Raw genomic sequence first — 26478 nt, forward strand, 5'->3', positions numbered from 1 at the left:
TTAACACAGGACAATAGCAGCTGCGAATTCCCATCCTATCTCCAGTAAGCCACCGGATGTGTAAATTGGAAAAATGTAAGTTTTCCCCACTTGCCTAGCTCCATTCCTCCCCCACCACTTCAAACCAAGGTGCCCATCAGTCTGTGAATTGTGCATTTTGCAGTCTCAAATGAAAAAATAAATAAATAAAATTGTAACTGCTGACTGCCATGTATCTAATGTTGGAGAGTCTTTTTTAAGCCAGCTCAGGGTTGTTGCTTTCTTGGCTGCTGCAAATAGTATATGCAGCAGGTATATAATTTTCCTGCTCATCCCCGCTTCAGGGATGGCCCCAAGGATGGCCAGCAGTGGGTCCCTGGGTAGAGGAAAAACAAATATTTTGTCCAGTAAGTCAAATATCTCCCTCCATAAGTTGTCCAGCAGGGGGCACTTCCAAAATATATGTGTGTGGTTTGCAGACCCCTCTCCACACTCCCTCCAGCATGCACTTGTTTGACTGGGGTCTATTTTGGAAAGGGTTAGAGGGGCTCTAAAGAATCTATGAGCTTTTTTCCACTGGAAATCTCTCCATAGATTTGCATTAGTAACTTTGTGCCGAACAGCTGAGTTTTTTTGTTGAGAAGAAAATAAATAGCAGGCAACCGTCCTAATTCAAGTGTTAGAGTTTTGCTTTTGATGGAACAGCAAATCATTTTGCTCCCGTAATAAAATCTATACAAACACAACATCACTGTGTTCTCAACAAATTATACAATGTACATCAGTAAAGATTTTTCAACTTGAATAACTCCTTCATCAAGATCTGATGTGCGATATAAGTGTTCCTTTAATTTTTTTAGCAGTGTATAAAAAAATAATAATAACAAACATTCAAAAACAACAAATATAAGTTCAAGGTTTCTGCTTCTCTGTATAAAAATACCCAGTAAAAATAATTGTATGACATCACGGCAGATAAAAAGTACTGGTATGTTCTAAATAGTATTTTAGGTGCTGGTTCTGTTTTAAACAATGATATTCCGCAGGACACACCTTGTGACCTAAACACTGACAGGTTTACGAGTATTTATAGTGTTAGCATTATTTAATAAATGTTATTATTTAGCTGCCTTTAATTATTAACAGTAGGGATGTCCCGATATGACCTCAAAGATCAGTGATTGGTCGATTAAGGCATTTTTTAACTGATCAGGATCGGGTATATTGAGCTATATTGAGGATCTGATCACAACACAGGTGTTTTTACACACAGAGCTTTCATGCAGAGACATGTGGAGTGCAGCCATTTTTATATAAAGATTAATGTTCAGGCGTGCTTGCAGTGCTGACAAATTCTGAGGAGTTTTTTCAGTTTTGGTTTGTTTGTGAATCTAATTGGAAAACAAATGTTTGCTGCAACATTCAGACAACTTGCAAAGCCTGCTCGTGTACAAATTTCTTATTTACATGTTAAAATAAATATTGTTCTGTATTGTTAAAGGCCCTGGGGCTGTTTGAATGTCCTCTCTCCCTCTGGCAAACACAACAAGTTCATCACTTCAGTCAACAACACAGTGTGACTGACGCTAGGCTTCATGTACACAGATAGGGAGGAATGCCAGTATTTAACTGGGAGTTGTGGAGCGGGGTAACTGCCTGACAGACAGTTACTCAGTGTGTCAGTCTGGGGTTTTTTGGTCAACTTATGACCATGTTAAAAGTTACATCACTACCTGTCTCTTTTTTTATATTTCTACAGAACTTTTTCACACACTAACTTGAGGAAATCAATCAACAAACGAGAACAGTGTCACTCTGGAGTGGCACCATCTCGTCTCTCTGCCATCCTGCCCTCTTGTGGCTGTGACGGCTCAGTGGAGACGAGATGCTGCAGAGAATTATGTTCCTGATAACAGTGAATGTTGCTGCAGGCGTTTTAAAATCAAAAAATGGCATTCACATCCCTGTGTTGTGAATTACTCAGTTAACTGATGTGCCATACGCCAAAAAGGTGCCACATAAGACACTACCATTAGTCCATAGGAGCAGAAAATAAATGAAGCATCACTGACTCAAAGTTTCTCCCCTACATGAGATACTGCATGCCATGCTGGACCCAAGCTAACCAGACCACTCTAAATCCAATCAGATCTCTCTACGGGCAAGCACTGAAGGTTCTGGGCAGAAAACCAAGACAGCACCACCACTGCAACATTCTCTCCAAATACAATTTACTAAGCTTCAACAATGTAAGTACATTATCAAACATTTGCTTAGTACATAAAATAATCAATAATGCGGCCCCCCCACTATTAAAAAAATTCATACTCCTCTGCTCTGAACAGAGAACAAGAGCTTTAAGATCTGCGACGAGAGGAGACTGTAAAATCCCACAAAGAAAGTCATCCTTTGGTCAATCTGCTTTCTCCATCAAGGCCATCGGAGAATGGAATAGACTCCCTAGTGATTTGAAAATGAACAGGAATTATCGCAGTTTCTGCCTTGCCGCAAAGAAATGGCTCCTGAGTAAACAATGTTGCCAACACTAGGTGCTGCTGTCAGATTCCCTGTCTGATTTTCTGTCATTATGTCTCCTTTTGCGTTTCTCTCTTCTGCTGTTTATCTGAGCTCTGCTACAGATATTTCTGTCATATTACCATTGTTGGTATTTAATCATCCCTGTTGGTATTTAGGTTTCTTATTGTTGTACTCTAAACTATAATCAACTCTGTAACTTTTTTTGCTGCTACGAGCACTTTGTTGACAACCAGCAACAACACCAGCACTTTATCTATGCACATTCCTGCCTTGCACTTTATATCAGGAGCTGCTACTTGGACTGCCTTTTAGTGTTTTGTAACTTGTTCCTCCCTGCGCTGTAACAACTTGGTTATTTTAAATGTGGAAATTGTATGTCTGTACTGTCTCTGTGCTGTCCTCTGTTCATCTGTATTTTAGGTTTCTTTGTGTTTTTAGATTGTGGTCTGTGTATATTGTAAATTATATGTTGGGACTACAGATGGAAATTAGCAGTTATTGCTAAATCTGGTGCAACCATCTCCTCATCTCTTGTAAATGATTAATGCTATTGCACACTGTCCCTTGATAAACTAAATAAACTAAACTAAAACTAAACTCTTAGAAATTTCATGACAACACGGGGTTGACGTGATGATTATTTTGAGGGAGTCGTTCCTATAAATGCTGACTCATCAAATTCAAAATTCCGGATAATGTTTTGTTGAGTGAGTCTGTCATCTGACCTGTCTCAAAGTTGTCTCACCTCACAGACTCCCAGTAAATGACTCCAGAAATTTAAACACGTACTGGGGCTCTGCACCGCAGCGTTTCTCTGTGTTGGTTAACAGTTTTGTCATGCTGTTTCCGAGAGTACTGACATGTTTGTTGTCTTTTATGTGAAACAGAGTATGCTTTCACAGAACTCTGCACATTACAGTGCAGTCTAATAAAATGTAATCTCATGTAACACATACTATATATCTATACTCATTCATTATCCTGTTGGGGCTAGAGCCTATCCCAGCTGACATTGTGAGGTATATCCTGGACAGGTCACCAGTCTATCACAGGGCTGACACACAGAGAGAGACAACCATTCACACTCACATTCACACCTATAGGTATTTGAGAGTCACTAATAAACCTGCATGTCTTTGGACTGTGGGAGGAAGCTGGAGCACCCGGACAAAACCCACACTGAAAACATGCAAACTCCACACAGAAGGGCCCCAGCCAGCTGGTGGATTCAAACCCCGAACCTTCTTGCTGTGAGGTAATAGCGCTAATAACTGATGATAGTTGTGGTTATAAGGTGATGTCTGCTCTGAGAGCCTTTATTCAGGGATATTTTTGTACTGATTTGTGTGTCTGTTTCACAGTCAACTCACCTCTCCCAGTAAACTCAAACACAACGCACAATCCTCAGTCTTTCTGGGCATATTTGATCAGGAGGTTGAAAAGTTGTCTGTTCTCACTTTAATCTAGTTCCATGAATTTCCCCTTTGACGTAGGCTTCATGCAGTAATTTAATCAAGATGGAAGTAACTGATGCTGTTGTATACAGCAGGATGCAGCAGTGTGTTGTTGGCGCTTTTTTAAGAACATTAAATATTAACTCATTGGTGTCTTCCCCCTCTCAGCACAGCTATGTGCACTTCACACGTGTCACTTACTGCAGCTCTGACTTTATAGATAAACTCTACATGTAAATTTGCAGTTTATTAATATAGGCACAACCATTACAGAGAAGCAGTCGCCGGCAGGAAAATGTTCTCAGGCTTCCTCCCATAATAAATCATCTCTCAGTGAATGGTGTTCCTGTTGGTCATCCTGTTAACCCTTCAGGTCTGCATCAGTATTGATATCAGCCCCAAAAGCATCACCCTACATCGTTTGACACCAGAAATACAATTTGAAGAATTCTGTCTGTCAGCTGAGAGCCGGCCACTGAAGCAAAGTAGCTGATGTAAGCATGAGCAGAAGATAGTAATCACAGGTTGATGTGATCTGAGCCTGAAGAGGTCTCAACTGACACCTTTCAAAAGGACACCATAAAAACTAATTAGAGGTCTGTTGAATGAAAAATAACGAGTCCTGCCTGTGTTGCATCGCACAGCCTTTAAAGCAGAACATGTTATGAAACCTCGTCATGAAATCAGGGATAAAATGTGTGTCTCTTACCATTTTTAAACATCTTAGACACGGTGCCACACAGGGTGTGTTTAGTGAAGCAACACAACGTGACAGAGAAAATCTCCGCAAGATAAGATAAGTTAAAATGAGATAAGATGAGATAAGATAAGATAAACCTTTATTGATCCACAAAGGGCAAATTCGGTTGTTATGACAGCAGAAAAAAAATGTATAAAAAAGTAAAATAATGGAATAAATATAAAGATTTTGGAGAGGAGGAGACAGGCAGGCCTATCCTACATTTCCCTGCACTTCTCCCTCGCATCTTTGGTGTAAGGAGATAGAAGAAGAAGAGATGCAAGCGAGGGAAGCAAGGTGACATGTTAACAAGCAGGAATGCACCGAAAGAGTCGTAAGTGTGACTACTCTGATCACAGGTTTCGCTTCCTCCTCAGTTGTCTCCTCAACTGTCGTTAAAAACTGATGCGTTATAGTCTTACTCATATGTAACAACCAAACTCTTTTCAGTTGGAGGTCCCTGAGGGAAAATCTTATCAAATGGGGTCTGTGACCTAATCAGTTTAGGGTTGTCATGTCTAAAGTCCAGCCTGAGGAAGATTAAACAGTTGCATTGTCTCATTTATTCATTCATATTCATTTAAATAACCGTATGATGTAAGAAGCAGCTGGCCCCCGGGTATTTTCACATTCTAGCCTCCCGATTTAACCCTTTGAACCCTGGAGTGACACCACTTTTCTTCTGCTACTTCCAGACACATTTCGCAAATACTTAAACCTTTGAACCCTGAGGAAACTGGTGTGAATTCTTTCAAAAACTCGAGGGAAAAGGCAATGAGTAACTTGGTAAGAACTGTCCTACAAATTGCAAAAAATGTGTAGATTAAAAAAAAAAAAAATCACACACAACCATCTCTAGGGTTTACAGAGGATGGTCCCAAAAAGAGAAAATATCCAGTGAGCCAAAATGCCTTGTTGATGCCAGAGGTCAGAGGAGAATGGCCAGACTGGTTCAAGATGATAGAAAGGCAACAGGAAGTCAAATAAGCACTGGTTCCAACCAAGGTCTGCAGAAGACCATCTCTGAAGCAACAACACCTTGTCCAACCTTGAAGCAGATGGGCTACAGCAGCAGAAGACCACACCAGGTGCCACTCCTGTCAGCTAACAACAGGAAACTGGAAGCATGGATCCATCCTGCCTTGTATCAACGGTTCAGGCTGCTGCTGGTGGTGGTGTAATGGTGTGGGGGAGATTTTCTTAGTACCAACTGAGCATGGTTTAAACACCACGGCCTACCTGAGTATTGTTGCTGAGCGTGTCCATCCCTTTATGACCACAGTGTACCCATCTTCTGATGGCTACTTCCAGCAGGATAACGCACCATGTCACAAAGCTCACATCATCTCAAACATGACAATGACTTCACTGTACTCCAGTGGCCTCCGGGAGATTCTCATCATGGATGTGCAGCCGACAAATCTGCAGCAACTGTGTGATGTCATCATGTCAGTATAGACCAGAGGAATGTTTCCAGCATCTGAAAGCAAAAGGGGTCCAACCAGGTACTAGCAAGGTGTACCTAATAAAGTGGCTGGCGAGTGTAAATCTGTAGATCAATTTTATTACATGTGATGTGATCTCATGTTTGCGCTTCTTACTCGAGTTGCTCTTCTGCATGTTTATTATTCATTAGCATTTACTCTCCAGACAGCTGTAACACATTCTCCTCTCATATCCTCTGATAATCACTCCACACTGACACAAACTATTTATACTACACACACTGTTTCCTGGTGTGACTCTGAGCAGCATCCATCACTCCCACTCCTTCATTTCTAGGTGAAAGGTCAGCTGGCTCTTGAGCTGCATATAGATAAACTGCCCCGCCCACTCGCCGACGTCACGGCAGCCTGGCTGTGATTGGCCGCCGGGTGGGTTCCAGTGTTGCAAAAGAAATCCTCCACGTTTGCGCTGTGTTTGTTGGTGCGAGCGGAGCGGTGTCACTGGAACCGAGCCGATCCGAGCCGGGACAGCAGCAGGACTGTGCACCCGAATCAGAAGAAGAAGAAGAAGAAGAAGAAGAAGAAGTGGCTGTCAGCGTGCACGAGGATATTTAAAATACCTCTTTTGAAAGTCTGATATATTTATTTGAATATTCAAACTGACTTGAGCATTCATTTCTCATGTGAACGTGCGTTATTGCACGTTTGTGTGCTCGAGCGTGGACCTGTGACACTTGCGATTGAAGTGCAACCCCAAAAGAGAAGAATAAGAAGAAATGGAGAAAGCAAACAGCTTCTCCGCGGACAGAAACATCCTCTGCTTGTTTGACGTGGACGGCACTTTGACACCACCGAGAGAGGTGAGCTCACATCCATCCATATATCGATATTATCGGTTATTACAAGCTGTATGACAGACCCCTGCTCCCCTGCAGCTCCTCTGGCTGCATAATCTGCCTCTGAATTATGTTCAAGGTGGGAGCACACTGTCGTTTTAATGCTTTCTCATACTCTGTTTACATATTCATGCGCTCTGTGTCCCCCCCTGCACACACACACACACCAGTGGTATTTCTGTTGACACACATGGTATGCAGTCTGGTAATGTATAGTTCTGTTTATGTGTGCTGACCTATTTAAGAGCCTAAACACACAAAGAAACTTCCCCAAATCTGTCACCTCACGTGGGCTTTTTAAATATGCTTTTTAAAATCAATCTGCTGTTACATCTCTGGAGGAAAATTGAAATAAATGCCATGTTCCTAAACCTATTTTTTAGGGTTATCATTTAGATATTCATGTAAGATTTAGAGGAGAAATATCTCTCTTTATATCCAGTTATTTTTCATTCTTCTTCCTTCCTGTTGTCAATGGGGTTGAATGCCTGGGTTCATCTGAGGTAACTGCTGCGAGTGTGTGAGTGTGTGTCTGTGTGTGTCTGTCTCAGCACGCTGAAATTACATAATGCAGGCTCCCTGGTGTGCAGCTCCGAGCTTTTTCTGCCATATGTTGCAATAATTAGACAACCATGCCAAAATCTAACACCACAAAGGCAAAGATTGCAGTCGTGTCTTTTGTTCTGTGTTTTCTCTGTGTAATTACGCTTCAATAGCACAGTGTGTCATGCACATTTTGATTTTTAATGATGGTACATATGTGTGTGTGTGTGTGTGTGTGTGTGTGTGTGTATGTTTGAGGCATTAACGTTTCCCTGTATTCTGCAGAAAATCGACCCACAGTTGGATGAGTTTTTCCAGACCCTGCGGAGGAAAGTGAAGATCGGCATCGTGGGAGGGTCGGACTACTCCAAGATAGCCGAGCAGCTCGGGGAGGGGGATGATGGTGAGCAGTCCTCTCTTCCTGTCTTGACCGCAGATGGTTCATACCCTGCAGGCTGCATCATTCACCCAGCTGGATCACACTGCATTAGCTCACACTTTTCATTATAACTTCTGCTTTATTGGACACCAGTCCACAGACAGTGGAGCGGAGAGGATGGTCCCTGGGAATAATGTGAGATTTAGGCTGTCTTAAAGGGACAGTTCACCCCCAAAATCAGAAATACATATTTTCCTCTTACATCTCTTACACTGGTGGCCGAGGCTTCCATACAAGTTGCAAATCATGACCCGCTTACTCAGATAATCCACAGACCTTGTTGTGAGAAATGTTTTGTGACTGATGTCATTGTAGAGCTGCACGTATCGATGTTGAGAGTCCACCTCCCCTGCACACAAACACTGAGCGGAGTAGTTTCGGTGTCAGTGTGAGTTTGTTGGGACTGTTTAACAGCTTGGATGTTAGCTGCTGTTGCTGTGTTAGTTCAGTCTTACCAGGCAGACTTTGAACTGTAACAGAAAGTTTGCAGATCCTTTCCACCAGTGACACAGATCAGGGATTGTCTCCTCTATAGATGTCCATCATAGACTGTAAAAATGATGGCCGTAGCTTCCGTGACGTCACCCATTGATTTGTGGACTCCCATTTGGAAGCCTGGAGTTTGGCACTTCGGCCGTCGCCATCTTGGTTTTTGAAGCCAGAAGTGAGCATATTTGGGAAAGAGGCGGGACCTGCTTCTCTGACTGAGAAGCTGAGGACACTATCAGCAGACAGCCTGTCACTCAATGTTGCTTCGTCCTTAATTATCTGTAGCTTAAAGCCTGAATAAGATGCGGGTGAGTTATATAAAAATTCATTCCTTGTATAGTTGTCATGGAGGTGGAAATTAATTATAGAGACCAGAACTTTTTTTGTACCACAAAATATGATTTACGTGTTTATTTCTGCTGCAAAGCTGGGCATTTTAACATGGTGGTCTACAGGGTTTGACTCGCTTCAAGAACCAGCCTCAAGTGGTCATTCAAAGAGCTGCAGCTTGGTGTCCACCTCTGTCTCTGGGTCATTAACATGGCATTGCCCTGGCGGCAGCATATGATCCTGTGGGCAGCAGCAGACTCCATTGAAGACAGAAGCGTGGCATGCATCTACTGCTAGCTCACCTGGCATGCCTGAGTTTGCTAACATTACAGCTCAGCTGTGGAAGGCACAGCTCAGTAGAAAGAAAATAGTTCCTATATGAGTGAATTCTCACAACAAGGTCTGTGGATTATCTTGAGTAACCGGGTCATGATTTCTGCAAAGAGACATTGCTGCTGACTTTTTCAAATGTATTTTTTTGTCTCCTTGAGCACCTCAAGCTGAGTGCCATCTAGTTCCACTATACTGGAGAGAAGACAGACATCTCTACAGCTGATATCTCCAACACTGCAACTCACACTAAAACAATCTCGCCTGATAAATAGAAGGTAGGGTAAGAGAAAAATATGTAAAATATGTATTTTTGACTTTTGGGTGAACTGTCCCTTTAATAGAGTATAATACAGCATTCTACAGACCCACTGTAAAAGGATAGTAACACAAGAATATCAGTTAGTTCAGCCTGATCACTTTCCTTCTCCTGTGTTGCAATCCATAAGGCACGGCTCGAAGTTGTGTCATGATCACAAACTGTTCCTTTTCAGCCCATCATGATTGTCTTAATATGATTTTGCAACAGCACGTCGGGAGCCACAGTTCAACAAATGAACACAACATCTGAACTCAAGCACACCTCCAGTTGTTTACTATAATTTACTTTATTCAACCTGCTGCCAAAACACACTGGCACACTGACCCTTCACAATGCAGCGCCAGCAATCTCCCAGCTAAGCTAACACACGGCTGTGTGGACAGGATGAAAACTTGTCAGCCTGTAAATATGAGGCAATTGGAGCTAGAATGCAGATGTATTGTGCCAAGAGGGAGATATGTGGTTTCATAACGTTGCCAAGTGTGCTAAAGGTTAATCATTTCATACTTCATGGTGCACAGAGTCGCAGCAGATGTTGTTGTAGCAGCTGGATAATGTGATCATCTGTCAAGAACTACTGTAAGATTACTACGGCTTCCTCCCACAGTCCAAAGACATGCAGGTTAACTGGTAACTCTAAATTGTCCGTAGGTGTGAATGTGAGTGTGAATGGTTGTCTGTCTCTATGTGTCAGCCCTGTGATAGTCTGGTGACCTGTCCAAACCTCTCACCTAGTGTCAGCTGGGATAGGCTCCAGCCCTCCCTTGTGACTCCAAACAGGATAAGCAGTTACAGAAAATGAATGAATGAACGTATCTTTCCAATAACATGTTTTATTACATTTGTAACTCAGTTGTGGGAACATTTTATTGCTTTATCATCTTCTACGTGCCATCAGATTGCTGGATAATGCTGTTTTGCAGGTTACAATGACCAAACAGCTTTTTGATTAGGCAAAGTTACAGGCTTTCACTGCACAGTGTTGCTTGCAGGGCACTTAGAGGCCAAAGTGAGTGGGAAGGTCAGACAGATTAAACCTGGTTTTTTCCAGGCGGTGTTACACTGTAATCTGCTACCAGGTAAATATAGCAGGCTGTTCTATTCTTCTAAGTTGAGTGCGTTGGTTTTAAAGGGGACAAATTCTGCACATCTTCAGGTTCACACTTGTAGTAAAGGTTTCTGCTAGAACATGTTCACACGCTTTATTGATCAAAAAAAATCTTTATTTTCCTCATACTGTTTGAGCTGGAACACCTGTGTCCACCCTCTCCTCCATTTTAACACCTGTCTCTTTAAGCCCCCCCTCACGATAAAGCCTAGTCTGCTCTACATATCTTGGTGTCTCTGCGCTGTCATTGCGGCCGAGGACTGCAACAGAGAATAGTGGCACTGTGTACCATGAAAAATCACCAATAAAAGCTTCTACACCTAATCAACCATGTTAACATTTTTCCGTGGTGTTAGCATGTAGCTACATGTAGCATTGTACCTGCAGCTGGGGAATGACTGTAACTGAATATAGCGGTACTTTGTACCATTAAAAATGATCAGTAAAAGCTTCTAGATCAAACACCTTCACAAATGTTTCAAAATCAGGAAGAAATTACAAACATCAGCAACCAAGTTTGAATGCTTCCCTGACATTAGCATGTTGCTACATGTAGCAGTGTTGGCTATGTAATGTAAGCACTTGGAGTAGTGTGCCTTTAAAGAACCAGATGAGCACATGTAACCACATATCACCTGTCTCCTCTCTTTGCAGTGATACACAAGTTTGACTATGTGTTTGCTGAGAACGGGACAGTGCAATACAAAGATGGGAAACTTCTCTCAAAGCATGTAAGTGAACACACAGTCACATTTCTCACGTTCACAAAGTCTGCTGGTGTGCAGCACATTATCTGTTTGACATAGGACTGCATCATTGTACATACATACTTCATGTATTCACATTTTATGTTTACCAGCAAAGAAATAAGACGAATGAAGTAATGAATCAGTCTAAAATTGGTTATGTTTCGTAGACCAAAAAATAAAAAAGGTGCATTTCATTTCAGTTCACATCTAAAGCAAATATAGAAAGATCACAGTCTGTTATGTGTTTATGAACAAGGTGCATTTTCATCCTGTCAGGCTATTCAGAACCAGATCGGGGAGGAGCTGCTGCAGGACCTGATCAACTTCTGCCTCAGCTACATGGGGCTCATCAAGCTGCCAAAGAAAAGGTGAGACTTGTGCCTCATTTCCACTGCTCGGCTTGAATCGACTTGACTCAGTTTCGGTACCAGGTTGTTTTCTCTATTTTGCTTTCCACTGCAAAAGTACTTCCTCAGCGTAGGCGGGATTCTCAGCTGATCATCGTAGCAACACCATGTGAAACTGCTGTGACAGCATCTTCAATGCGACACTTGCTGGATCCTTTCATCAGCAGCCAAAACAGAGGAGCTGCTCTCCATCAATTGTACGGCATAGTTTTGCAGGCTGCCATTTTTAAAGATCTGGGTTGAGTGAATAAAAAGCATAACTAGGCTATTTAAAAATGGCACATTTGTTCAGGATGTCCTGTGTCATGCTAGTGGCTCTCTGACCAATCAGTGATCTGCAGCGTTTTAACTCCACCTCCTAGTATCTGCTCAGCTTGCTTGGAACCTCATGGAGATGATACAAAAAAACGTACCTGGTACTATTCACAACTTTTGCTAATTGAAAACCAAAGAAGAGCGAGCTGAGCTGAGTTAAGCTCTGCTGTACCTTGCAGTGGAAATGCAGCATTTGACTGACCTACCAACCTAACCGGACAGTCAGGCCATTAGGCACTTTACCCAGGTGGAGACACACACACACCTCTAACCTGCAGCCCAGGTATTCCTGGTATCTCTTTATCCAACAGCACTGACCAGTTGGAGCAGGACAACACATGCCCCATTGTGAGCTCTGTGTAGGAATAAAGCTAAAACACAGTCGTTAACATGCTCTGCTGAAAGGCTCTCTTTTGGTGTTGGGTCAAACCAAAGTCAGATTAAGTTCAGTCAATTCTTTTTCTAAACATGCGTCCTTTTCTGCCTGCAGGGGAACGTTCATCGAGTTTAGGAACGGAATGCTCAACATTTCCCCCATTGGTCGGAGCTGCACGCAGGAGGAGCGAATCGAATTCTCTGAAATTGACAAGGTAAAATACTTTCCACACTCCTGTGTTTAGACATTCAACCCCTGTGGTCAGGCTGTTGGAGAATGATGCAATCTGTTCTCTGGTGTCGTCTGTGGTCACCGTGTGAGGGTTAGCACATGATTCCTCTTCTCTCTGCACTGCCCTTGTGTGCTAATCTTGGATTATGGTACAAGGGATAACATCAAATCATGTGTATAGTTAAAATATTATTGCACCGCTTCAAGCTTATTCTGCTGCTGTATTTGGGAACATTGTCCATTTTGCCTAAATTGCAATAAAGTTTGGACCCACTAAAACTTTATTGAAGTGTTCAGTAGCACAAATTCAGCAGCTAAGCTAAACAAACTTTAACATCAGGCTCTGAGAGTCACAGACCGCCTCTCTGTCTCTGTCCCTCTGTTCCACGAGAGGTCAAACAATGTTGAGCTTTCAGAGCAGCTTAACAGGCCGTCCATTGATGGTTTACAGAGCCAGGCAATATGGAGGAAGCAGATAGCAGCAGAGGAGGAGAAGTTTAACCCTTCAGTTCCCTGCTGAAATTTATGCAGCTGGATCCTCTGCTGAGGTCGTGCATGAAATAACATCAGATCATAGGAGCCGACATGTTCTGTACATGACAAATTGCCTCAGATTTAACTGGTGTTATGAGGACTGGAGGGTAGCCAGAGTGTTAAATGAGCACACCCGCATTGTGTGTGCAGCAAGTCTGAGTGTTTTGGCGCTTTCTCCGCAGAGAGAGAAGATCAGGGAGAAATTTGTTGCTGCACTCAAAGAGGAGTTTGCTGGAAAAGGACTACGGTTCACTAAAGGTGAGAGACACAAAGCCCACTTATAGACAAAATGTGTTTAAGTTTACAACCATGTGCACTCACAAAAAACATGCAATGAGTCATCTCAAAGTATTGCAATTTCACAGTACGCGGTATTACACAATTATTATCAGTTAGAACCCTTAACCCTTTCACACATAGTGGTCACTACAGTGGACAGCTATTCAAAAGCAGTTTCTTATGTATGCATTAGGGATGCACGATAAAATCGGCACACCATACTACATACCTTGCAAAGTATTCTATTTCGTGTCTCCATCTGCTGGTGGGCCGTCACGATAAGAGTATGCATGTGTCATATGTAAATTCCACTGCAAAAGAGACTCGATGATCTCTAAAATTAGGTAAGGAAACAAGTAAATATATCGATATTAGTATCGGTTATCAGTCTAATGCTTAATTTGCATGGGTTTTAATGTTATAGTTGCATATAAGCCACTGCAGTGGACCCTACTGCGTCATGCCACTGGCAGGTGTTGTAAGTGCAACATAAATCTCTCACAACCAAGATGGCTGACAGAATGCAAGCAGTGTTGTGCAGCTCAGGAATATCGTTCCAATCCTTCTGCAACAGGAGACATGCTCCCGGCTCCAGGAGTCCACATCCTTGGGCAAGATAATGAACCCCAAATTACTCCCGGTGGCTGTTCCATCAGTGTGTGAGTGTGTGTGAATGGTTACTGAGTAGCAGGTGGCATCGTGTACAATAGCCTAGGCCACCGGTGTGTGAATGGGTGACATGCAGTGTAAAAGCAGTTTGAGTGGTCAGGAGACTAGAAAAACGCGATACAAGTTCAGTCCATTACCATTTACCATTAAAATGGATGGTTACTGTACCGTGTTTGCTTATTTGAAAAAAAATCTAACTGGACAAAAAAAACTTTACATTATTTTAGTTATTTTTAAACACATACGTCGGTTAAAAAAGGTTTCAAGCTTTAAATATAGTAATAAAAGGTTTGTGTATAGACAAGCATATGCAGGTGGTATGTTGTCAATTTTTATACCACTACATACAGTTTCATGGTATACCACTGCAGCCCTACATCCCTGTCATACGTGTGCACACTTACAAACACACACACAACAGTCAGGAGTAGTTTATCACACAAAGTGAGGCATGTTTTTTTCCCCCCGTGCCCCATGGGCTCTTTCACGTCATCAAACCATTAAGCCCTGGAGAGTCCATGCTTCGAAACGATAATGTCTCTGAATCATAGATGTCATACCAGCAGCAGCATCTTTGTGTTCTTGGAGCGTGTTGTTTACTTGTCAGTTCAAATGACAAACCAGTTTTACAGCGCATCTGTCTGCCGATGTCTCTTATCTCTGTTTGAATAAAGACTCCTCTACCTCGCATCTTTGACGTGCAGAGGACCTTGTGCTGGACATTGGAGCCCTCTGTTAACTATTACACACACACACTTACACGCTGGTCCTTCTCTCCCTGTGGCAACACGGCGGCTGTAAGGTGAATCGGGTAATTGATGTTTGCTTACGTGCTCGGCGAGGTGTGAGCCTCCTCCGATGACGCCTGAAGGCTGTTCACAGTTCAGACAAACAAAGGAGACAGCCGGGCTTGTTTTTCCTCATTACCTTTCCTGTTATAGATCTCTGGCTTGTCATTTCACGTCTGCTGACTGAGTTCACAGAGTTTAACATATGTCTGTCATATTACCTGAAGTTTGTTAGTTTAACTCGAGCTTTTGAATTTTATTCTGTCAACCACAATGATGGAACGTATTATTGTCAGCACCTGATCATTTTTCTCAAAGAGACAGTTCACCCCAAAATCAAAACACATATTTTTCTTCTTACCTGTACAGCTATTTAATAATCTAGATTGTTTTGGTGTGAGTTGCAGAGTATTTGAGATATCGGTCGTAGAGATGTCTTGAGGTGGTCAAAGCGACATGAAATATGTTTCAGAAACTGCTCTTTCCAGAGCTAGATGGTAAACAAACATGGCAGCACACCGGTAAGGTAAGACAACACGTTTACGTGTCGTTTTCTATATGTTCTCTGACATTTATCCTAACGATATGAGGCGGTCTTTGTGGAAAAAAAGCTTGTTTAGTGGACTAACTTTGCACTTGAAGGTTGCCCGTTCACTTACGTTTTAACAGGTCTGACGCTACTATGCACTCCGGCTGTATCTAGGCTAACGGCTAACATGCTAACTATTATTTCTATGTCACTAGTCACTTGAAACAAATTTAGGCCAATAGGAGACAGGTTGAAATAAACCGAAATTTCCCTTTAAAGTAGGTTTGATTCTTTTTCCATATGGGTGATGTTGAACACACGCTCAGGCTGCTGAGGAGGAACACAGGCGACATCAGCGCCATTTGCAGATGATTCACTCTGCACTCTGTTGACTCTGATACTGAGGAAACAGGCCGACGGCTCCGGAGGATGTCCGAGTTTGAGATTAATTTGTTTGCCTTCCTCAGTGTTTATCTGCTTCTACGCGGCTGCCCTCGTTAGCAGATACTGCTGATCTGCGCATTAGGCGTTATATAAACCTGGCACTCTACCCGATCTGTACTGAGAGTGCAGGATGTAAGGGACACTCAGTGTTTTCAGGAGAGAGACTGATGATGTGAGGTTAAAGCTATTATCCTGTATCGATTTTTCCCTTATTAAACGTCGACAGTCACAGGGGAGGAGATGTACTTAAAGGGAAGCAAACCCTTTGAGACTTGTCCTGTCCAGTATCTATATCCGACAGATGAATTACTTTAAAATTACTCAGGCATTTCTATGCAGAGCTGAGGCAAAATGTCATTTATGTTCTGTGTGTGTGGACTTTGATACCTGCAGAATACCACGTGAAGGTGTGTTTTGTACTATAGTGCTGCAGGATGTTTGAGAAAAATATAAAATTCAAATGGCAAAAAAGATGAGGCAAAATCTTATTAATTAAGTCAGATTCTGTGATTAGGTTTATTTGTAGCAGTCAGGTTTTAGTAGACAGGTTGAAAAGGAAAAGGACAATGCACACATATGTGCATTGTCAGCAGCTCAGCAGACCCACTTTGTTCTTGCTCAGACGTGGAAAAAAAAACAGGCAGGGGGATGGTTTCTTAGTGGTTGAATCACCAAGATGTTTAGATTGTGGGGTTGAAGGTGTTTGGGATGGAGGCGTGTGGAGGGCGTGTGAGCCTAACAGCCCTCTGATTGGCTTGACGCTCCTCAGCTGTCGCCTTTGTTATTGGCTCCTTACACTCTACAGTTGAGACAAGGCGGTGGGAAAAAACAAAGGGGGGAAGGGAGAGTGAGCAGATTGAAAGGGAAGTGCTGCAGAGGGCCTTAGAGGAGACTTTCATCTGCATTTCACAGTTTAAAGGTCACGATGGTCGCTCGACTCCCAGCTGAGCGACAATGGAGATTTTTCCTTTGACTGCTCAAACCAGTCTCCTCACAGACAGACAAGTTTTGCAGGTTGCAAAATGCAACACGCACCGCACTGACTTTATTGTAATTGAATGATACTGCCCCACCCCATCACGTCCTTACACTAACCCTCTGATGCAATCAATCTACCGTTTTTTTTCACAGTAATTAGCATCTAGTTCCTGACATGTTGAGGCAGAGGGTGCTGTCTGTAGGCCTGGTTGAGGGTGAGAGGCTGTCAGCAGATAAACAGAGATCTGTGTGGGTACATGAGACCCTAAAAAGAGGCTGGGTCACGGGGAGTACCACCAGTTGGTCCAGGAGCTTCTCCTCCATGATGGACGTTTACAGGTATATTTTATCGTCGGCATAATCTATCATCACTCTGGGTATCCAGCAACCGCTACCACCAGTTTCTCCTCCATTGTTTACCAACTGTAAACTTGTCGTGACCACCACAGAAGGCCCGCCTCTCAAATCATCTGATTAGGCAATGCGGAAAAAAGAGATAATGTGAGGTGCTCTTCCTTTCTGAGTTGAAGTTTTATCAACTCAAGGAGTTCAGAGCGCCCCTGCAAAAATGCCAGGCGCTTAGAGTGCAGAAATGTGAGGCACGTCGCAATGCAAAAACCGCGAGCAAAAAGCTTTGTTCTCATTAAAAACAATTACAAAAAGGCGCCTCCAGCTGCTAAAACGCTTTCTGTGTGATCAGGGCCTAACACAGACAGAGAAGACAGATTAATGGGGAAATGCTGGTACAGCTTTGATGTGACCAAACTGAAAGCAACAACATTGCAGGGATGAGTACGCAAAGGGATCAGTTATCTGATGAAAGACGCCTTTATGTGGAGCAAGTAAACCAATCGCAAAACTCTGCTGAGTGGAGTGTGTGTTTGTAGCTGTTTTCACATATAAATCAGGTCCAAAGATTGACCAGAGTTGGCCTTTTAACCCATGTAGCACACATGAGGAGATTGTCCATGTCAGATGTGTTCTCACCTACAGGAAATACTCCGTGAGGTGTAGATATGGGGTGATGCCTGGGTAGAGCACGCAGGAGGCAGGACATGACACAGAGAGTACGCTGTGGAGATCGCAGTGTTTTGTTTGTGTAGCCACTTCACGATTTTGTGATAAGCAACTGAGTTCCTTGAATTTGTCTGACGATATCGGCCACAGCCCTAACTGGCAGAAGTTGCCAGTTCTCGTCGCCTCGCCAGTTACAGATTTTCATAGATGTGTTTGTGTAAATGACCATTCTTCATCAGGTGCATGAAGAGATGTTAGAAAGGTCATCAACACACCACCTTGTTGGCTGTGAATTCTCTTGACAATGACATGCTGTATTCACACGGGCTCTATCGGACGTTACACAGACTTTGAACTCGGGTTAAATCCATTTACTTAAACGTTCACATTCTCACACACAGTTCCTCGGGGTAATATTTAGATAAGTTAAGGGTTGAAGTGCACGTGTGAAAGGGGCTTTAGGGAAGTTGCTGGTACAGATTTCACTGACTTTCAAACCCTGCTCCCGTTCACATATGACCCCATACATGAAATGTTCCCAAACGTATCAGGGGCAGACTGCATGTGTGAAAGAGGCTTTTTGAAAGTCACACATTGCAGTCAGGATCTTTTATCTGAGCTGCAGCTGTAATCACACATTACAGTCGTATCTGGATTCCTTGAATACAGAAGGTGCTTTGCATTGTTTGGTCAAAAGATAAAGCACATTGGGCGTGTGTTAATTTCTGAAGCATCCTATAAATAGTGCAGTACGAGTGCCTGCCAACAAGTTCTTGAACTGTTAAGACAAACAGGTTTGTCCCTGATGCATGAAGAGCTCCAAAAGCCTCCATCAGTTACAACGGTGTAAACAACATTTGTTCCACAGAGCTGTTGACTGTAAATACAGCTGGAGGAGAGCAAAAGGGAAAGTATTCACCAGCATATCGCGTGTATTGGTTTTTTAAAATTGTGTTGTCCTTCCTTTTCCCTGTACATTCTCCTCTTTAAATCAATGATATTGTTAAAGGTATTTATTCAAGGAACACACAGTGTATATGAGTGTGTAGAGTTACACTGATGATGATGATAATGTCCTCTCTGTCGTCATCTTTTGCAGGCGGTCTCATCAGCTTTGACGTGTTTCCAGAAGGCTGGGATAAGAGACTGTGTTTAGAGCAGCTGGAGAGCGAAGGCCTGGACGCCATCTACTTCTTTGGCAACGAGACCTCAGACGTAAGTTCATCTAGGGGAATGTTTACAGGAGGGCTGGATGCACACTGTTGGGAAGAGGAGGAGCTAAATATGATCATTGGCAATAATTCATAATTATTAATATTAATTATGGATTATTAAAATATTTGATTAATTAATTAATAATTAATTAATTATTGCATAAGCATAATAATCAAATTAGCTTACAGCGGGGCACCACCGGGAAAACCCCGACCAATGATCAGATGTAAATTCAGTCTCAAGAGTGTTCACGTAGGAAGCTAATTCTAGGGAGATATCAGCAACTATAAGATGAACAGGAAGGAGTGGAGCTCAGGCACTGACGTTGTCAACCAGCTTCATCACAGTATACAATGGAAAACCAAAGCAACCTCTCTTTGCAGTATAACAGGGTTTATTCACACTGATGACATTAATTTACAACCAACATCAACATTGCTCTATAAACCCTATCAACTATAAAACCTTACCGAATCAACCAGCAAGCATCAAGAAGGGTGTGTGTCTGAGCGAGTGGGTGTGTGAGAGAGAGAGAGGCGTGTGAGCGTAGCAAGATGGCGGCTGTGACGCTGCAAGCTACGTCACGCAATGGCGGCTCGCCAAGAAAGCACGCGACTCAAAAAAAGGAGGGGAGCCGGTAGAGAGGGAAGTTCGAATTGCTCGGCTCCAAGTGTAGGTTAGTGGAAGAGAGGAAGAGAGAAAGGGAAGCACTCAGAAGTGTGGTCACGCAGGCGGTATTGAGATGCAGTAACCCGTCTGTGTTACGCAGAGACGCGCTCGGCTCAGCTGGTGAGCGGCGTGAATCTGGACATTGAACCAACACAGCCGAACTACTGATCAATCCCGCGGGGCGACACAATAGCGGTCCGACGAGGTCGGATCACTACGTATTACAAGCGGACACAAACGGGCAGGAGAATAACAGACAGCAGCAACACAGGCAATATTTTTACAATATCAATGCAGCCAAAATCGGACGCGGCGGTCCGTATCAACAAGCCCTTACAAACTTAAAAAGAAAACACACACTAACTACTATCTGCCCAGAGCTAAAGCCTCTTACTGTTGCAGAAGGTGGAGTGATGTGTCGGTCGTTCCTCGTCCTTTGTTGCGGCAGAGGTGAAGTGGTTAGCGGCTCACAGCGGCTAACGGGTCCTCGGCGAGGGGGCAAGTCTCTGGCGAGGCGAGTTAATTCCGGCTCGTAGCAGGGAATCACTCGGGGAAAGAAGGGGGTCCTTGTCCTTCTTCTTGAAGCAGGCAGTCCTTGTTATCTACCAATCTTCGCATCCGCGGGCATCCGGGTGAGAGGGTCAATCCGTGGTCTCGTACCGGGCTGCTCTGTGTTCCTCGGCGCACAGAGTGAGGGAGAGGAGAGGAGATCAGCTTGACCAGCAAGGGAAATCCGTAGGCCTAAAACGCGTCTAACTGTGCACAGTAATAACTCTTTCTAAAGCGTTCGCCATGTGGGACAAGTTGCTAAGCTTTCGGAACAGTTGTGGGTACTTCTATTGGCTATGAGGATAACAGCCAGAAGCGTTTCCCTCAGGTACGCTTTGTGATGATACACCCCGGCGTGACGTCATCGGTGCGGGGTTGGCCATGGCGGATTTCACCCAATGGGAGCTGTGTATTTCAAGGGACCTCTGCTGGTCAGCTGGGGTGCTGTGTTCGGGGTTGAATCAGCTGATTCACACAGAGAAAGGGGGTTGACTGATTCCTTTGTTCTTTTGGGCGTCAACATGTGGTCTCAGGCTTTGATTGTTACATGTAGACCCAAAAGTTTATGGATAAAGTGTAGGCCTTTGTTAGAAATCCTTGTACGGCACAACACACACCAAGTGGATACAGACACCGACAGTGCTCCACTTGCATACTTTAAATACAACATAGACGAGAATATGTTGACACCCAAACATCTCATTTCAAAACCATGGGACTTAATCTGCTACTATGAAGCCAGCACTACTATTGGCAATGGGACAGGAGTCTGTCAACTATTTTCACGTGTTTTCCCGCTTTTAAAAAACCTGCATATATACTCTAACTTCAATGGAAAAGGAGCTGAACAGCCTCCACTGTGTTTGCCACAAAGATTTAGGAACCTGGCTGCAGGGATTTGTACCCATTCAGCCACGAAAGAGCATTAAGCCCCTTTCCCACTGGACAAAAACCCCCACCAACAGCCACCAGCATGTAGCTTTTGTCTTTAGTGGGAAAGGTTACACACTGCGTTCATTCCCGGGACAAATGACTCTGCTGTGGTCACGGGTATTTATCGGCTCCAGCCCCAATCAGCAGTGATGGGAACATGACACCCAGGTGGACACAATTAGTTTTGCTCCTTTTCCAACACGACCTTTGGTAACTTCTGCGAGTCTTTGTCATTTCAATTTTTGCCCCATTTCCTGCTTGACTGTCAAAGGCTTCTGTGACTCTTTAGTCACTTTTACACTGCCTGTTCAAGGTGGGAACACTGCGCCATTGTGCTGCCTTGCCGTTATATGATTGTGGAATAGTTGCACAAAGGGGTCTCGCCTCTGAGCCGGTAACGGAGGTAGCAACAGTGCCGAAACAATGTCTGTGTAAATGGGACAGCCAGCAGGATGGAATCATAGGTGTGACATTTTGATGACATATTATGGGTGTGACCCACTGCAAGAGAATTAAAAAGTAACTGATAACAGTGAGGGACTAACTCGGGAAAACAATGAGGTCCAGGAGCTCCTTACCCTCTGAGCAGAGGTCGAGATCAGCCACCATGTAACAGAGACAGTAAATGACTGTTAGAGCCATGTAATGCTATAGTTACTGTTTAGAAAGAACTGATGACACGAATGTTATATGTCACAGTAGTTGTGTTACATGTCATGCCCATCACGCCTCTTTTGATTCCTCAATGCCACGATGCTGTCTATAATCACACACTGGAACGTATGATGCCACGGTTGTTTGGTTCTGTGTTAAAATGCAAAGGCGGAATGAAGAAGGGACTTCCTAGCAGCCCTTAAACGCCATCTCTGTGTTAAAATGGCTTTTGTCATCTCAGCCACAAATCTTGACTGTCCCTGTTCAAGCAGTGCCCTAACATTTGTCCTAATTGTTAACATGTCTGCAGTGATAACTTACCATGAAGCCACAGCTGAATACTCAGTCAGCCGTTGACTGTTTATGCAGGCTCAGAGGTTAAAGTTCAAATGTCATGACTGCAGATTAGAGCCTCAGCTGAAGGAATGTTGATCTGTGTTTATATTTTTAATGATTCTCTTTTTCAGGGAGGAAACGACTATGAAATTTTCAATGACCCGAGGACCATCGGTTTCACAGTCTACTCTCCAGAGGACACAGTCAGGTTATGTCGGGAGCTTTTCTTTAACTCTCCGCCACACGAGCCCTGATGTCCTGAAACGCCCCAGATCACTTTACCCGCAAACACCTTTGACTCCTTGCCTGTGGTTCTGTGCAAACAGAAACTCGAACCCAGGCTATTTATGAACTGCTGAAAGGTACCACTACTGATTTTCTCTGTATTATTGATATGATAACTTTAAAATCAGAGGACAGCTGTAGGATGATTTGACTATGTTTTTACAATAAATCCTGCTGCTCTTTTCTTTTTTAAAAAAGGGACAGAACCGGATGTTGATATATGTGAAAGTTTTGAGTACTGTGCCAGACGTAATGCGTGACTGCAGTGTCACATCACTGCGATGTGTAGCATGTAACATAAAATTCACCAAAAAACTTAGAGATTCTAAAATAACTGCAGTGTTGAAAGTTATTACTCCAGGTAATTAGAGTATAGAATGATGTTTTGCACTAATATTGGCATAATTTCACACCAATCATTGGTATAAGTATTGATGAACATAGCTATTGGAGACGATAAGAGTGAGAGATATTTTAACATGTGAGGAAACATTTATTTGTTTTGTTTTGTGAGTCCATTTTGAAAATGAGATATGAATGAAGCATTAGAGAAGATGTGGGTCTTTCTTCCTCTACAGTCGAGGATAAATGAGTCATTCCAGGTATTTTAATGTCTCTACAGCACTCTGGGCTGGATGTGATTTATTGTTTATTTACTGTGTGTTCTAGGGTTGGGCCAGTGCAGAAAAAAAAATTGAAAATGGTTTGATATTATTCCAAAAACCGAACAGTATACCAAATTTTACCACTAGGTGTCACACTTGACTCAGCAGCTGCTCCTGAGTGAACCATAATGAGACTGATGTCAGGGCCACACTGCCTGTGTGACGGCAACCTCGCTGAACTGCTGCCTCTTGTGGTGTTCACACAGACAGCATTGCTGCTGCCTGCTGCTATAACTACTGTATTTCCACAATTAAAAGCCGGCACTCAAAAAAATTTATAAAGCTGTGCGAACCACTACGTCATCAAGAACACAGTCCTGCAAAAAATCTCACTAAGAAAAGCCTTGTCTTAACGAATGAAGGGATTCTGTGAACAGAGATGTTGAGAGGGCTTTTATTTTGAAATGAAAACAGGAAGTGTTGAGTTAAAAATGAAGATATATATTCCTTCTGTGACAGATAAAGACTTTAAAACTGTTTTGAAAGGTGGTACGATGTCAGTATGATTATCAAAAACAGGAGTCCGACTGCTCTATCTCAGCCCGTTGCTATGCAGCCCGTTGCTATGTGTGCTATATACGTCATCGCGCCAGAAGGGCAAGAAAACATGCGCAGAAAGACCAGAATGAACTTCAAGAGGAATGAGTGTGTATGTGCACACAAAATTCTTTCATTCGGAATGACAAACGGAATAAACCACCCCCTTTAATCGGATTTAATTTTCAATCGGAATGACCGTTTACATGACCACTTTTAATCGGAATGGCCTTTCACTCCGATTAAAAGTGGAATTAAACTGTGCATGTAAACGTACTGACTGTCTGTTTCTGCTGAAAACAGCACGCTTCACATGGAAAAACAGGCAAGACTCCAAACCTCAAGATGTAGCAGCAGAGCAGCGCTGCTCACACAGGCAGTGTGGCTGCTCTAACCTGTTAACATGGGCATCTAAAATTAACCAAGGCTCTTTAACGCACAGGTGCTGCTCACAGAGGCAGTGTGGCCCGGGTGTTAGAAAGCCCATGAATGAGAGTGAAGCAGCTCCAGTCCACTTGGTGGCAGTAATGCATCTCTGAGCTGGTTTGCCAATCGCCAATAAACACCTAAATTACAAAAATAAATCAGCATTTTTATTGCTCAGCATTTTAGTTTTCTTTGAGACTAACGCTAGGGCCACACCGCCCGCGGAAGCGCCGCGAATAGCCTCGAAGCGCCGAGAAGAGAAGGCAGTTTCCTTTCGGCGCCCATGTTAACCGACTGTGTCGTCCACACTGGCCGCGGCAGGCTCACGATTTGCAGCGATCAGTTCGGCGTCTGGTCTATTTTTTGCGCGAGCCGCGAGGGAATCTGACAAGCCAGGCAGTGAAAAACAAGAGCTGGGAGCAGAATCGCTTGTCGACGGCATGGAGAAATGCGCGTCTGATGTGAACGGAGGTGTTCCGGCGCGCGCGAGAATTTCGGTGCGCTGCGCTTCCGCGGGCAGTGTGGCCCTGGCGTAACTCTGCCATGTCCCGTCTCGCCACCCCAAAAAACACATTAACTTTTTGTGAACGTGTGCAGTGCACATCTACCCCTCTAACACGTCTACGGAAATTTGGTCTCCCTCATGTTGCCGGCCTCGGCTCGGCAGCAAAATCCAGGTATATCTGGTGGCCAACCCGCCACACCTCATTGCCCTCCCACTTCCCATGGCCGTCCCCTTATTTATCTCTGCTAGCATTTTAGCTAACATTTTAGCTTGTTGCCTTTGTTGGTTGAGTTGGTTAGGTTTAGACAAGAGGAGTGAGACTGGTTAGGTTTAGGATAAGAGGCAAAGTAGTGTGGGTCATGTCTTCGCCTTTCTAGGGAAAAAAATCACCTCTGCTAGCACCTCGGCTAACATTAGCTAGCCACAACGGCACTGTTTTTATAATACATCCATGCACTGCACGACCACAAAACTATTGGTTTACACTGAAAAGAGAGATAGAGGGGAGAGAGGAGATGTGGTGAGACATGACACATGGTACAGCACCCTTGGGGGAGGCTCATGAGGAGGAGGATGATGGAGGGCAATGAGGTGTAGCATGTCCGCCCTTCCACTAGTGTCCTGTCAGACAGTAGTGGCTCCATTAATCTGTTATTAAAAAAAACATAATATTATGTTTATCACATTGTTGCTGGTGTAGACTACTTTTTAATTTGGCAGTACTTGTCATAATGACAAATACAGCCAGTTCAGACGGTTTGCATAAACTCAAACCAGTTTCAGCTTTTACACCGAACTAGACCGGCAAAACCTGAAATCGACCCAACTCTCATGTGAGCCCTTAAACACCAAATGTCTGTTTGAACCTCACAAAGCTGCTGGAAATGGAAGAAACTTGCTCGTGTTGCTTGTTGTGTGTCTCTTGGTTCTATAAATGCATCAAAGTGAAGACTTAAAAAGTGAACATTACTGACTCAATGAATTCATCTTCACCAGTGAATTAAGCTACTGTGACCGAGTCACTCTACAAACATTTGTCAGTCAATGTGACAGCGTTTTATGTAAAATATTTTTACGAGCTGTATCATGGCCTGCGCGCTGGGTGATTATATGTATCGATGCTTACTGCTTGGCTTCCTGTTGCTAACGTTTTTCAGATTCGTGCTGCTTTCAACAGCTGCTTAAAGTAACTTTTAAAAAAAAATACTGACGCTGTCCAAGTTAATGCTCTGTCCTTCTGTCATGGGTGAGACAAATAATGCCTCCATGATGGATTATTATGTGAATATGAGGCTTTGATGAGATGCATCAGCTGCAGATATGTGTTTGACTGTAAACACTCCTTTAACCTCAGCAGGATCATGTAGATGAGACTTTTACGCTCTGCAGAAAATGAGCTTTTAATGCATCACTGACACTAACCGATTAAAAGATTGGTCTTGTCGTTTTACAGTCATTTATGGAAAAAAATGTATTTTGTGTCACTCTATTGTAATAAAACGTTTTGATATCATGCCACTGACCTCAGCTCTCCAGTGTTGTTTTTTATCCTGTTGGACCAAACTGAGCTGTGACCTCAGAGGTGCTCTTTTACATATCACGATATCAAGCACTCAGCACTTTCTCATCAGGAAGGCTGCAGGTTCTTGACAACATTTGTCTGCCTCAGTGTCTTTTTTTAATTTTACCACTGGGAGTCGCCAGAAACTTTCAAATCCTACCTGACCTGATGCTTTGAAGGTGAAATACAAGCCAACTTGTGGCTGTTTAAACACA

At 43.3% G+C, this 26478-nt stretch overlaps 1 protein-coding gene across 1 annotated transcript; it reads left to right on the forward strand.

The window, feature by feature from the left end:
- Positions 1–6622: 6622 nt before the first annotated feature.
- LOC125879208 (phosphomannomutase 1) lies at positions 6623–26224 on the forward strand. Its single transcript, XM_049560878.1, has 8 exons — positions 6623–7015; positions 7880–7997; positions 11267–11343; positions 11638–11729; positions 12574–12673; positions 13407–13482; positions 19028–19143; positions 22416–26224. The coding sequence occupies exons 1-8, from the start codon at positions 6932–6934 to the stop codon at positions 22536–22538; spliced, it is 786 nt and encodes a 261-aa protein (XP_049416835.1). The 5' UTR covers positions 6623–6931; the 3' UTR covers positions 22539–26224.
- The last annotated feature ends 254 nt before the right edge of the window (positions 26225–26478 follow it).

The sequence above is a fragment of the Epinephelus fuscoguttatus genome, linkage group LG19, assembly GCF_011397635.1.
Source record: "Epinephelus fuscoguttatus linkage group LG19, E.fuscoguttatus.final_Chr_v1".
NCBI classification, from domain to species: Eukaryota; Metazoa; Chordata; class Actinopteri; order Perciformes; family Serranidae; genus Epinephelus; species Epinephelus fuscoguttatus.